This window comes from Aristolochia californica, unplaced genomic scaffold (assembly GCF_029961685.1).
Source record: "Aristolochia californica isolate CCGP_79_NKW_82.1479 unplaced genomic scaffold, dmAriCali1.0.hap1 SCAF_6, whole genome shotgun sequence".
In the NCBI taxonomy this organism is placed as follows: Eukaryota; Viridiplantae; Streptophyta; class Magnoliopsida; order Piperales; family Aristolochiaceae; genus Aristolochia; species Aristolochia californica.
The window spans coordinates 40,541,587-40,554,227 of record NW_027182257.1 but is presented as its reverse complement, the minus strand read 5'-3'; the positions used below and the strand labels follow the sequence as shown (position 1 = coordinate 40,554,227).

Sequence of the window (12,641 nt, the reverse complement as noted above, 5' to 3'; positions counted from 1 at the left end):
CTCAAGATGAGATTTATATATTGTACATTCCCATCTTGTCTATAATAGAATTGAATTGAGCAGAAAAGAGAGCTTTGGTAAGCACATCAGCTAGCTGATGTTGTGTAGCAACATGCAGAGTTTTAAGCATACCTGTTTGAATCTTTTCTCTCACAATATGACAATCTATTTCTATATGTTTAGTACGCTCGTGGAAGACTGGGTTTGCTGCAATGTGTAGAGCAGCTTAGTTGTCACAGTACAACAAAGCAGGTTGTGTGTGTGAAACACCTAAATCTTTGAGCAATGCAATTAACCATGTTAGTTCACAAGTCACAGAAGCCATCGCTCGATACTCTGCTTCAGTTGAGGATCTTGAAACTGTCCTTTGCTTCTTTGATTTCCATGATATCAAGGAATCTCCAAGAAATATGCAAAAACCAGTAACCGGTTTTCTAGAATCAGGGCATGTTGCCCAATCAGAATCTGAGAATGCTTTTAATTGAAGAGCAGAGGCAGAAGCTTTAAGTTGAAGAGGTGAGGAAGCTGAGAAGAAAAGACCTTTGCCTGGTGATCCTTTAATTTACTGAAGAATCCTGTAGACTGTTTGCAAATGGGGTCTCCTTGGATGACTTAGGAACTGACTTAGTCTATTTACTGAGTAAGTTAAGTCCGACCTGGTGATGGTAAGGTAAACTAGCTTCCCTATAAGTCTTCTGTGCATGCTGGGATCAGTCAATAACTCTCCATTATCTTGAGAAAGTTTCACATTCGGTTGCATTGGAGTTTTGGCAGGTTTGCATCCTGAATAGCCTGTTTTAGATAGGAGTTCAAGAGCATATTTTCGTTGGCTTATCAAGATACCTTTAGCTGATCTTGCCACTTCAAGTCCTAGAAAATACCTGAGATTTCCGAGATCCTTTAACTTGAAATCTTTTGTTGAGGGAATTCTTCAAATTATCAACAACAATCTTGTTGTTACTGGCAGCTACTATGTCATCAACATATACTAACAAGGCAATAAAATCATCTCCTATTGTCTTGATGAATAATGAGTGATCTGAATATGATTGCTGGAAACCTTCAGATATTAAAATACCAGAAAATTTTGCAAACCATTGCCTAGATGCTTGTCTCAAGCCATAGATAGATTTGTGTAACTTACAAACTGTGTTGGCAGGTAATGGAATCTCCCCCTCACGGTGATAACCAGGAGGAAGATGCATAAAGACTTCTTCAGACAGATCACTGTGCAAAAATGCATTATTGACATCGAGTTGAGTCAAATGCCAATTGTAAATAGAGGCAAGAGAGAGTAATACCTTGACAGTGACCATCTTGGCAACAGGTGAAAAAGTATCAAAGAAATCAACACCTTCTTGCTGTGTGAACCATTTGGCAACAAGTCGTGCTTTGTACCTTTCGATAGAACCATCAACATGATATTTAACACGAAATATCCATTTGCAACCAACTGCTGTTTTGCCAGGTGGTAGAGAACACAAAGACCAGGTATTATTGGACTCTAAAGCTTGCAGTTCAGCTCTCATAGCATTCTGCCATTCGGGGATAGTAACTGCCTCATTATATGTTGTTGGTTCTGTGATGCTGGAAATGGAAATAGAAAATGCACGACAAGAAGGGGAAAGTTTATTGTAGGAGATGACATTGGACAAGGGGTAAGGAGTGGAATTGGATACGTTGGAATGAGAAGCTGGAGAAGCCAAATAACAGTGATAATCAGAGAGATATTTTGGTGGCTGGGATACTCTAGAAGACCTAGTGGTTGAGTGGGAGGTGGTATGAAGTGAAGTATCATGTGAGGAAGAGCCATGGGTGTTAGGAGGTGAAGTCGAAGTATCAAAAGAAGGGGAAGGGGTAGAAACTGGTAGCACAGGCAACACTTTTTCAGAAAAAAAATCTGAAGCAACAGAGTGATTGTTCTAAGTTAACTTGAAAGGGAACACAGATTCTTGGAAGGTAACATTTCGGGAGATATAGATTCAGTTTGTCTCTAAGTTTAGAATTTTGTAACCTTTGTAACCAAAAGGATATCCTAGAAAGACACAAGGTAAGGCTCGAGGAGAGAATTTGTGATGGGTGCTAGGAAGAGTTGAGCTATAACAAAGACAGCCGAAAAATTTGAGATGGGAGTAAGATGGTGAGTGATGATGAAGTAGCTCAAAAGGAGTTTTGTTGTTCAGTAATGGGGATGGAATTCGATTTATAAGATAAACCGAAGTATGCACACAATCCCTCCAATAGCCTATAGGTATGTTAGATTGGAAATATAAGGCCCGAGCTACATTTAGAATATGCTGGTGTTTACGCTCAACAACAAAATTTTGTTGAGGAGTTTCAAAGCATGAGTAAAAATGAAACACGCCAAGTTGGGTAAAGAGATGAGACAGATTTAATTTAGTGGCATTATCACTGCGAACTGATTTAATTATGAGACCAAACTAGGTTTTAACCATGGAGAAAAAATGTGGGAAAATGGTATTGACATCAGATTTAGCACGTAAAAGATGAACCCATGTATTTCGTGTGCAATCATCAATGATTGTCAAAAAATAACGAAAGCCATAATGTGTGAGGGTATGAAATGGTCCCCAAATATCACAGTGTATAAGATCAAAGGGAGAAGGAGATAAGTTGTTATGGCATTCAAATGGTAGACATTTTTGTTTTGCTAAAGGGCAGATTGAACAAGAAAGATTGGTATTGCTATTACTTTGCAATCGTAGTGAGATTTTAGTACATTGAGTTTGACATTGGAGGGGTGGCCTAATCTGTAATGCCACACTTTATTTACATAGGAAGAAGTGTTGTTATCAACAACAATTACAGAGGAAACAAAACGAAAAACTGAGCTATCTAGGAGGTAAAGGTTGCCTTGACGTCTACCCATCCCAATCATCTTCCCCTGTGAATGGTCCTGGATAAAGCAAAAATGAGCAGTAAAGTGAAAGGAAAGATTATTGGTTTGAGTTAAGACACTAATGGAGATAAGATAAAATTGGAATGTTGGAATGTAGAGAACATGTTCAAGCACAAGGTGAGGCGATAGCTGAACAGTGCCTATTCCGGTGATTGGAATTTTTGTACTAGTGGGTAAAGTGACAGAGTTAGAAGAAAATGAATGAATAGAGTGAAACATTGAAGAATTATTGCAGACATGGTGGGTTGCCCTTAAATCTAAAATCCAAATGCTAGGATGAAGAGTGGATGATGAAGAAGAGAAAGAAAGAATACCAGTGAAGTTGGAAATGGATTGCTGAGGTGGGTTGTTGTCACCGAGTGATGTAGAGGAGCCACTTGAGTTGTGCGAACTTAATAGAGCCAATAACTGATTGTATTGGTCATGAGTGAGAGACGGTGAAGATGTAAATTTTTTGGAAGAAGTTGAAGAACTATATGTGAGAGCCAATTGATTAGTGTGAGGACGATTAGGGAACATCTGATTTAGGCGAGAACCATTTGGCTTGGAGTTATTTCTGAATCTAGGTGGATACCCATGGATTTTGTAGCAATGATCAACTATGTGGCCCGAGATGTTGCAATGGGTACAGAGAGGTGATCCTTTCGTGATCGAGAGGGATTAGTAGGAGAAGAAGCTCGGGATGTCGCTTGAAATCTGGAAGAAACGGAAGCTGTGAATGTCGGGGAATTGGAGGTGGTAAGAGATCGTTGTCGTTCTTCTTGAACAACTAGGGAAAAAACTTTGTTTAGCGGAGCAGTTGGTTCCATCAGCAGGATTTGAGATCGAATCGGAGCAAAAGATTCGTTCAAACCCATCAGAAATTGCATCACAGATTCTCGTTGTTGATCCTCCATATAAACACGCATTCCACTACAATGGCAAACTGGTATCGCCTTGAATTCTTCAAGTTCATCCCACAAACATTTCAGTCGAGTATAGTAGGTATTGACATCAGCCGATCCCTGAGTGTGAGCAAGAATTTTCTGCTTGATTTCAAAAACTCGAGGACCACTGCCCTGGTGATATTGTTCATATAGATCCTTCCAGATTTTGATGGTTATTTCATGGTAGAGGATGCTCTCTGCAATTTCCTTGTAAACAGAGTTGGAGAGCCAAGATATGACTATGCTGTTGCAACGAGACCAAGGACCAGCAAGGAGATCAGTTGTAGCAGGACGTGGGATGGTTCCATCGATAAATCCAAGTTTGTTCTTAGCATTTAGAGTTGTAACTATTGATCGACGCCAAAAGTGATAGTTGGAACTAGATCCAGTAAGTGAAAGAGAAACCAGAGAGAGTCCTGAATGATCACCATTGTGAAGAAAAAAATGACTATTATTATCTTCCATGGAAGATTGAAATGAGGACCGAGTCTATTTGCCTTTAGCCATGCTCAGAAGGGAGAAAAAGAGGAACAATATCGCTATGATACCATATTAGAAAGTAATTACAAGGCTAATAAACAGGTAATAAAACTAAAAATGACAGGAAAGGCTACAAGGCTTGAGAGAGGAAGAAAACTAATTCATTGATTCAAATTCTGAGTTGTTCATACAAAAGCAACTTAAATAAGAAGGTTGGAACAATCCAGAAGATTCAGCTAATCTAAAAAAAACTAAAATAATAAAATTCTACTAACTTGTAATAAACTAACAAACTCTACACAAGTCTAGCTCAGCCACTTGGTTGCGAGTTTTCACAGTATATTCCTTTGTCATTTTAATATTAATTAATAGTAAACAAGTAATTAGGTAAGATTTTTTGTTTTGTTTTCATTGTGAAATAGGTCATTCTTAAGACGGTAAATGCTCATTATTAGCTGCATTCAAATTCAATGTTAGGATATTGATTGAATTTAGGAGTTGTGTCTATCCGTCTCATCGAAATATCCCATTCCTACTTCTTTGACTCCTTAATTGACATCAGGACAGATGCAGTGACCAAGAATACATGGGTCCAGCATTAAAGCCAAGGAATCGCTTCAACCAGAAAGATCTGCCATTGATGCCGCCTTTTCTTTTAAGCTTTTTCGATTTTGCTAGGTAATGGGCTTCCTTCTCCCGTTGTTTTCTGATTCCAAGATCTGTTTTACAGAACTTTGTCATTATCTTCCAAATTCAATATCTTCCAAGCCTGTCGTTCTTGTAAACTCGGAAAACTCGATTACTTTTGTCAATCAGGAATTTGGTTAAACCTGTGTCATTGCAGTCCTAATCTCACGAATTATAATCCTATTGAATTCAGGAAACAGTACTTGTAGTCTAATTCTAATATTTATGTCAGAAATCCTATCCATTAACATCTCCCCTGGAATATCCGCTCTACTATTCACGGCTATAAAATCGAACTCTTCCAAGGGGTCGATTGCAGAGTTCAGTGTGGAATGGAGATGGGTTCGAAAATTTGGTGGTTTCTCTTCTCGCTACTGAGCCTGCTATTCTTTCTCGTCGGAGCAGCGAAGGAGACCGGCGAAGCTCCGGTGCTTCGTTTTGGAAGGAACGGGCAGTTCAAGGTGTTGCAGGTCGCGGATATGCACTATGCTGATGGGAAGACGACCTCGTGCTTGGACGTCTTGCCAAACCAGGTCGCCGGCTGCTCCGATCTCAATACTACCGCCTTCGTCGAGCGGATGATCAAGACCGAGAAGCCCGATCTCATCGTTTTCACTGGTAAATTGTCGTCAATCTTTTTCTTTTTTTTTTCGAAGATGGAATAAATGTCGACCTAGATCGGGTTTCTTCTAAGTTTCGTATTTTGCCATTTTGTTCAACCTGAAATCCAACATTTCTGCCAGGCAAATTTCGACTGCTTTTTTTAAACTTCATTTTGAGATTTTTCCTGGGATCAGGATTGGGCTTCAGAGTCCCAAAGCTGAGCAGAGATAACCTACTTGTCTGATTTCTCTCTGCAATTTGGTCACGGAGTCACGGACTACGATCTAGCGAAGGTTCTTTTTGAGTAATAAATGCTAACCTGCTGGTATTTCCTGAGAAATAGGTATCAGTAAATGCTTCTGAAACAGATTAATCGACTGAATCATCAGTCGTCACTGGTCGCTAGCAATTGATTTGACTAAACATCTGCTCCCCAGCTCAACAATTTTATTGAGTTTCTAATCAATTGATGCAACACAAGTTTCTGAAACTCCCAATTTTTTCTTCTGCAATCGATAAACACGGCACGGATTCCATTACAAGCCGTGAACCATGACCTTTTCTGCTCCGTGACTCCCGCCTTGCTGGCATTGAAGATTTTAGACCTACCACACATCTGCCGATTAAATGCTGTTGTTTTCTAATTTTTAGTTCCTCTGCCAGATCTCATTCTGGTGACTGAAAGTAGTTTCCGTCGTGTATTGACCAGGGGATAACATTTTCGGCCTGGACGCGACGGATGCGGAGAAGTCCCTGGATGCGGCGTTCGCGCCGGCAGTATCGTCAGGGATTCCTTGGGCCGCCGTTTTGGGGAACCACGACCAGGAGTCGACCCTGTCGAGGGGGGGAGTGATGCGGCACGTGGCACGGATGCGACGGACCCTCTCCCGCGTGAAACCTTTGCCGGGTTCCTTCGACGGCGAGATAGACGGTTTCGGCAACTACAACTTGGAGGTCGCCGGCGTGGAGGGCACGAGCATGCAAAACAAATCGGTACTGAATCTTTACTTCTTGGACAGTGGAGATTACTCGACGGTGCCCTCCATTCCTGGGTACGGTTGGATCAAACCGTCTCAACAGCTGTGGTTTCAGCGCACCTCCTCAAAGCTACAGGTACACCCTTCTGTTAATTACGTGCTCAATCACTGTCGTTAGTCTTCACTCTTAAGTGCGATTGAGACTATTACTTTTAGCCTTGCTGATTACCAGATTGCCCGAACCACTCTCAATTATTCTGATTAAAAATGTATAAAACAGAATCAACTCAATCTGCAGTCATTTTATGTCTCAATCTTCTGGTTTCTCTTCTTTCGGGCAGAAAGAGTACACAAGCCCACCTGCAGCTCAGAAACAAGCGGCACCAGGACTCGTTTATTTCCATATCCCATTGCCGGAATTCTCCGGCTTCGACGCCTCAAACTTCACGGGAGTGAAGCAGGAAGGCATCAGCTCTGCTTCGATCAATTCGGGCTTCTTTGCGACCATGGTGGAGGCAGGAGATGTGATGGCCGTGTTCACTGGCCACGATCACCTCAACGATTTCTGTGGTCAGCTGACTGGTATTCATCTTTGCTACGCGGGTGGATTTGGTTACCATGCTTATGGGGAAGCTGGCTGGGCGAGGCGTGCGAGGGTGGTGCTGGCCTCGATGGAGAAGACGGATGAGGGGGCGTGGGGAGTGGTGAAATCCATCAAGACATGGAAGCGCCTCGATGATGAACGGCTTTCAGTCATCGATGTTCAAACCTTGTGGAGCAAGACTTCTGCAGGTGAGCTTTCTGAAACTAGTGTTGTTTTCCATGATCGGGGTCAAGAAATGTGCCTGAGAGAGTATCTGTCTGGTCTGTACAGGGAGGCGAAGAAGGAGAATCCCCAAGCGCTTTTGAGAAGATTATGCGGTAGAAAGCTTCAGACAAATAGGCCAGAAGAAAAGAGGGAGCAGATTTACTTCGTACTAAGTCGGATTTAGTCTATAATTATTGTAACTGATAACATTGATAGCTTAATACAAGTAAAAGGGGGAAAAAGGGGGGCAGGAAGCGGGCGGCCTCGTCTCCTCTCCTGGTCCTCGTATAAGTGAGCTCAGTTTTAGTGGGGATTGAGTTCACTCTTTTAAAAAAATTTATCTGTCTTTTACTCGGTTGCCCTCCCTCCCCTTTTGTTGTTGTAGAGAAGAGCGAGTCGCGTTAGAGTTCTGACTCATAGGACGGATTAGAGTTCTATGATTTTTTAACACAGAAAAAACTCTCATTCTTTTCAGTAATTTATTGCATAAAAACTATAAATGTGTTTCCAAGTGAAAGTGAAGGGGATGGTGACGATTGTGTTAATGATTATATTTATCATAATAATCTTACTTGAAATATTGCCCTTAATCTTTCAATACCCCCTCAAACAGGGGTTGAAAGAACATCATGAACAACCAATTATGTATATGATTTTCCCGTATAAAATAACAATCCACCATATCTTCCAATACGTAAGCTTGTGGTCTATTTTTCTTTTCCAATAGACCCAGTTGACGTAATATAAGAGAGAGTAAAATCACTCTTAACCGTAAAAATGAAGATTTTGAGCCAACAGATGGCCTCTATAGTCTCAATCATCCCCATTCAACAATTAGTTCCCAAGTTTCATTTAAACATGGTGGCATAGTCTCTTAAGCCACTCATCTAAACATGGTGGCATAGTCTCTTAAGCCACTCATCGTTTAAGCACTTAGAATTTTAAAATAATTAGTTGTTGCATTGTGATTTCAATTTATGTTACCCTCATGTTCCATTAGCAAACTTTTCAAACTTCATAAGTTAGCCACTTTTATTTATTTTACTTGACCGTTACCGTTAGAGTTAATTCATTCTGATGTGTGGTGTCCGTTCAAGCTAATAGTTACAAGTTATTTTGAACTATGTACTACCTCCCAATTAACACTCTTGGTGAATATTTTTGTCATTCTTGTAGCCAGTTTTTACAACAAAAGGGTATCTTAAAGTCAGTGTGATGTTCATATATGCTAGAACAAAGTGGTATTATTGATATCTCACCATTTCATTCCTCACACATCTTTGTTTCATAAAGCTTTTGATTGTTTCAACTAAGTTTTTTGGCCTTTTTTATTGTTTCAACTAATTAGGAAAGTATCCAACTTTGACACGTCGACCGCTATACTAGACACTCAAAAGTGACACATCAGTATTGGCCTACCACGACACTGTCACGTCTACGTCCGCTGGCCATGTCACTGTCGCACCAATTTAGCTGCGACATCAATATAACAAAATATAAAATTTATATAATAATTATTTAAAAGTCTTCTTATATCCTTATTAACACATTATATTAATGAGTTAAAATATTTTTAATTTTTTTTAGTTTTTTAAATTCTTATACATGTTTTATTACCTTCTATTTATTATAATAAATATAAAATACTTTTAAATTATAAATATCTTAAATCAATAATAAAATGTGTTAATTATATTAAAATAAGATTTTTTTAATTATTGATTATTAATATATAATTTAAAAATATTTTTTTACAATTTAATGTGTTGGTGCATTTTTTCCTACAAATAAATTATTTTGTAAAACTAAAATAATGAAAATTAAATAGTATTTTATTATAAAATTATTTAAATCTTAAATCAATACTGAAAGGTCGGGTCGAAGGAGGTTTGAGAGTTTAGGCGAGGAAAATGGGCATGAAAATGCAGCTGTAGTATTACTTATTTTAGTAAAACGAAAAAGAAATGGGAAAAGTTGTTTACGGCGTCCCGTAGAAGTTCATTTCGTTCTGGCTGAAGCAACTCGAGAGAATCCCACAAGAAGAGATGACAGGAATACGGCAGGCCTTCTTCCACTAATTCTTCTAAATGAAGAACATAAACTTCAGTCGCCACCTTCAAACCTATAAAAGCACGTCAATAATTAAACATTTTATGCTTCGAAATTGCCAGGTCCCATTCGCCTGGATGCAGCAAATGAGATCCTTTTCGTCGTCTTCCATGCTTTTCTCTTCCAGTATTATCTCTGTATTCTCCAAATTTAGCTCCTCGTTACATGGTCATGCTGCTTCCTGTAGCTTAAGCTCGTTCCTGCCGGGCATGCCCCACTCCGCTACGGCCAGCGCTTTATGGAATGCTCAACCGAGCATCTTCAGGAAGCTCCTTGACCCACCAAAAGAAGCGCTCCCGCAGACCGAATTCATTAGCAAAACCGCGTCTCAGAGCAGAACCAACGTTCTTTATAGTTTCTCCAAGGATTATCCTCTCAGGGAACAGTACAGAGACGCATGCGATGAGGTGAAGATCGGGAATTTGCTCGAGGATTTAGACATGCTTGCGGGGACTGTTGCAATCAAGGTAAAATGGATATTGTATTTCGTAGTTTGATATATACGCCAAAATCCCACCTGCTTCAGTAAACACCAAGAAATCGAGGATTGCCGTCGTCAATTAGTAACTTTTGGTTCTAATATATATATTCCCATTACCAGCACTGCTCTATCGATGATACTAGGACGAGGCCTCCCTTTCTAGTCACTGCGTCAGTAGAAAATATGGTGTTGAAGAAGCCCATAGATGTTGCAACCGACATGAAAATAGCTGGAGCTGTTTCGTGGGTCGGCCGATCATCCCTCGAGGTGCAAGTGGAAGTGACCCAGCTGAAACAAGGTGCAGACTTTTTCATCTAAACATTTGAACTTCCATTTGTTATACCAGTCTCCTTACACAACTTTGTCAAAAAAAAAAAAAAAAATTGCAGGTGAAAGCTCTGAAACTTCTGATCCCGTCGCTCTAACAGCAATATTCACATTTGCCGCCCGCGACTCAACGACGGGAAATTCAGCACCTGTAAACCGCCTCACAGCTGTGACAGAACGAGAGAAGCTTCTGCTGGAGGAAGGGCATGTTAGAGACAGAGCGAGAAAGAAGAAGCGGGACGCACAGAGACGAAAATCCGAAAATCATGGCACAAAGGCTTTACACAGTCATCAAGGAATAACATCAGCTGAAGGGAAGATCTTCCCAGTAAATGCCACGTACCTGGAGAATTCCTTCATCTGCCAGCCTCAGAACAGGAACTTTTATGGCCAAATATTTGGAGGTTTTCTAATGCATCAAGCGTTTGAATTGGCCTTCGCTTCTGCATATAACTTTGTTGGACAGATGCCTCGCCTCCACCAAGTCAACCATGTTGATTTCTTTAGACCTGTCAGTTATATATTGCTCTTCCCGTGAATTTCTGAACTCGTGTAATGTCTTCGTTTTGATTAAATTAATCTCCGCAACAGGTGGATGTGGAAGACTTCCTGAGATTCAAATCATGGGTTCTGTTTGTAGAAGCAATGAATCCGGCACAACCGCTCATCCATGTAGCAGTAGAAGCTCATGTTACAAGGCCAGAGAGAAAGATTAGTGAGGTGGGTTCAAACTTTTATGATCTGATAGTGATTAGGTTTATTAGGTAAAGGTGGGGGAGATCTCCCCTCAACCAATCTCTGCGTCCTCCCCCTTACAATTTCAATGGCATGAAAGAGCTTCTACCCTCTCTCCCTGCAGTGGAAGGGGCTTCATTACTGATTTGCTAGTCTAAATGGACCAATTATATGAGAAGGCTTCAAATGTGCAGATGTCAAACAGGTTCAACTTCACATTCACTTTGAGGGATGCTCTAAAGAAGGGGCATCATCAATCTGTATGCCGATCATATATGTAGTGAGCGCCGATCATAATGTATGCGTCAATAAGTCCTTTAAAATGTAGTTCTGGGACTCTTCTTTTAAACCACTATGTAAAACACTTTTAGTCCTTACCCATATGATTATAGAATTGAGCCACTGTTTTAGTACCTTGTTTAGGAAGCATTTCTCAATGACTTCCATAGATCATATGCATTCTGAATTTTCAGTGACCAACCTAACCTCTACGAAAAATATAAAATTGCAGTCCAGTCCAAAGATCCCAAACTTCTGTTAATCTTTGGCTTTAATAAGTCAGATTAAGTCAGAATGTGTTACAGGGTCGACTTAGAAGTAATGGTTATTCACTACAAGAGGTAGGGCCTTGATAAGTCAGACATGAGCAAAGGCAGCTCCTAAAAAGAATCCGACGCGCTCAGCAAAGAACCGACAAAATGTAAAATCGGAGGCTCCAATTACTTTTCTACTTCTTCTTCCCTAGAGGGAGGATTCTTGCATCTTTCTCAATACCCGAGGCTCTCGTTTCTATTCAAAAACGCAGAGGCGAGCTCCTTCTACCATGATCGCCGCGTATTCTGCCCGTGCGGTTCTCTTTTCCATCTCCCTCTTCCTCTTCTTCTCTTTCGGCTTCTGCTCCTCGATTCTCCGGCATGAGTCTGACTCTGCGGCTATTCGGTTGCCGTCCGACGGGAACATTGACGGTCTCTGCGCCCGGCACCGTCCGGCTTCGTGCCCCATCAATTGTTTTCGCCCTGATCCCGTTTGTGGGGAAGATGGGGTGACCTACTGGTGCGGCTGCGCTGACGCTATGTGTGCTGGCATGCGTGTAGCAAAGATGGGCTTCTGCGAGGTTGGAAATGGTGGTAGTGCGCCTGTCTCAGGTCAGGCGCTCTTACTGGTCCATATCGTCTGGCTTATTCTGTTGGGGATTTCCGTCTTGTTTGGTTTGTTTTGATGGAGCATTTGCCTCAATTCCTTGATTCCTATGGTGAAAATTGTCCTTTTTTTCCGTTTCTGTTTGTCTCAAATTGGACCCATTCTTGGATTTGTTGGGATCGGATCTTTGTCCAGTCTTTTATGTAATAGAGAATTCCATTTGTATTGATTGTAAAATTCTTTTTGTAGAATACACTGTTTCCATTTTTACCATGTATATGACCTAGTTTCTTGATTCTTAAACTCTTATGGGCACATGGGTATTGCTGATGCCTCATATTTTAATAGTTTGTTAGTTCACCCAATATGGAGTTATACTTATCGGTTTTAATTCTTAAAATCCTAAATCTTCTGCACCTGTCAATGCTGCTTAGAAGTTCACAGTCGT

At 40.6% G+C, this 12,641-nt stretch overlaps 4 protein-coding genes across 5 annotated transcripts; 3 read left to right on the top strand and 1 right to left on the bottom strand.

The window, feature by feature from the left end:
- Positions 1 to 3,519: 3,519 nt before the first annotated feature.
- Positions 3,520 to 4,311, bottom strand: LOC137935409 (uncharacterized). Its single transcript, XM_068780065.1, has one exon. The coding sequence runs from the start codon at positions 4,309 to 4,311 to the stop codon at positions 3,520 to 3,522; it is 792 nt and encodes a 263-aa protein (XP_068636166.1).
- A 610-nt stretch (positions 4,312 to 4,921) lies between these two features.
- LOC137935042 (probable inactive purple acid phosphatase 29) lies at positions 4,922 to 7,758 on the top strand. 2 transcript variants are annotated; one of them, XM_068779679.1, is made up of 5 exons: positions 4,922 to 5,004; positions 5,246 to 5,631; positions 6,326 to 6,729; positions 6,935 to 7,385; positions 7,468 to 7,758. In XM_068779679.1, exons 2-5 carry the CDS (start codon positions 5,346 to 5,348, stop codon positions 7,500 to 7,502), a joined length of 1,176 nt encoding a protein of 391 aa, XP_068635780.1. In that variant the 5' UTR covers positions 4,922 to 5,004; positions 5,246 to 5,345; the 3' UTR covers positions 7,503 to 7,758. The 2 variants fall into 2 exon arrangements, with proteins under 2 accessions (XP_068635780.1, XP_068635781.1); XM_068779680.1 differs by lacking the exon at positions 4,922 to 5,004 and having other exon boundaries at positions 5,085 to 5,631.
- Positions 7,759 to 9,587: 1,829 nt separating this feature from the next.
- Positions 9,588 to 11,425, top strand: LOC137935408 (acyl-coenzyme A thioesterase 2, chloroplastic-like). Its single transcript, XM_068780064.1, has 5 exons — positions 9,588 to 9,977; positions 10,112 to 10,289; positions 10,381 to 10,829; positions 10,910 to 11,038; positions 11,248 to 11,425. Exons 1-5 carry the CDS (start codon positions 9,588 to 9,590, stop codon positions 11,332 to 11,334), a joined length of 1,233 nt encoding a protein of 410 aa, XP_068636165.1. The 3' UTR covers positions 11,335 to 11,425.
- Positions 11,426 to 11,720: 295 nt separating this feature from the next.
- LOC137935124 (uncharacterized) lies at positions 11,721 to 12,529 on the top strand. The gene has a single exon (XM_068779786.1). It carries the CDS (start codon positions 11,877 to 11,879, stop codon positions 12,270 to 12,272), a length of 396 nt encoding a protein of 131 aa, XP_068635887.1. The 5' UTR covers positions 11,721 to 11,876; the 3' UTR covers positions 12,273 to 12,529.
- The last annotated feature ends 112 nt before the right edge of the window (positions 12,530 to 12,641 follow it).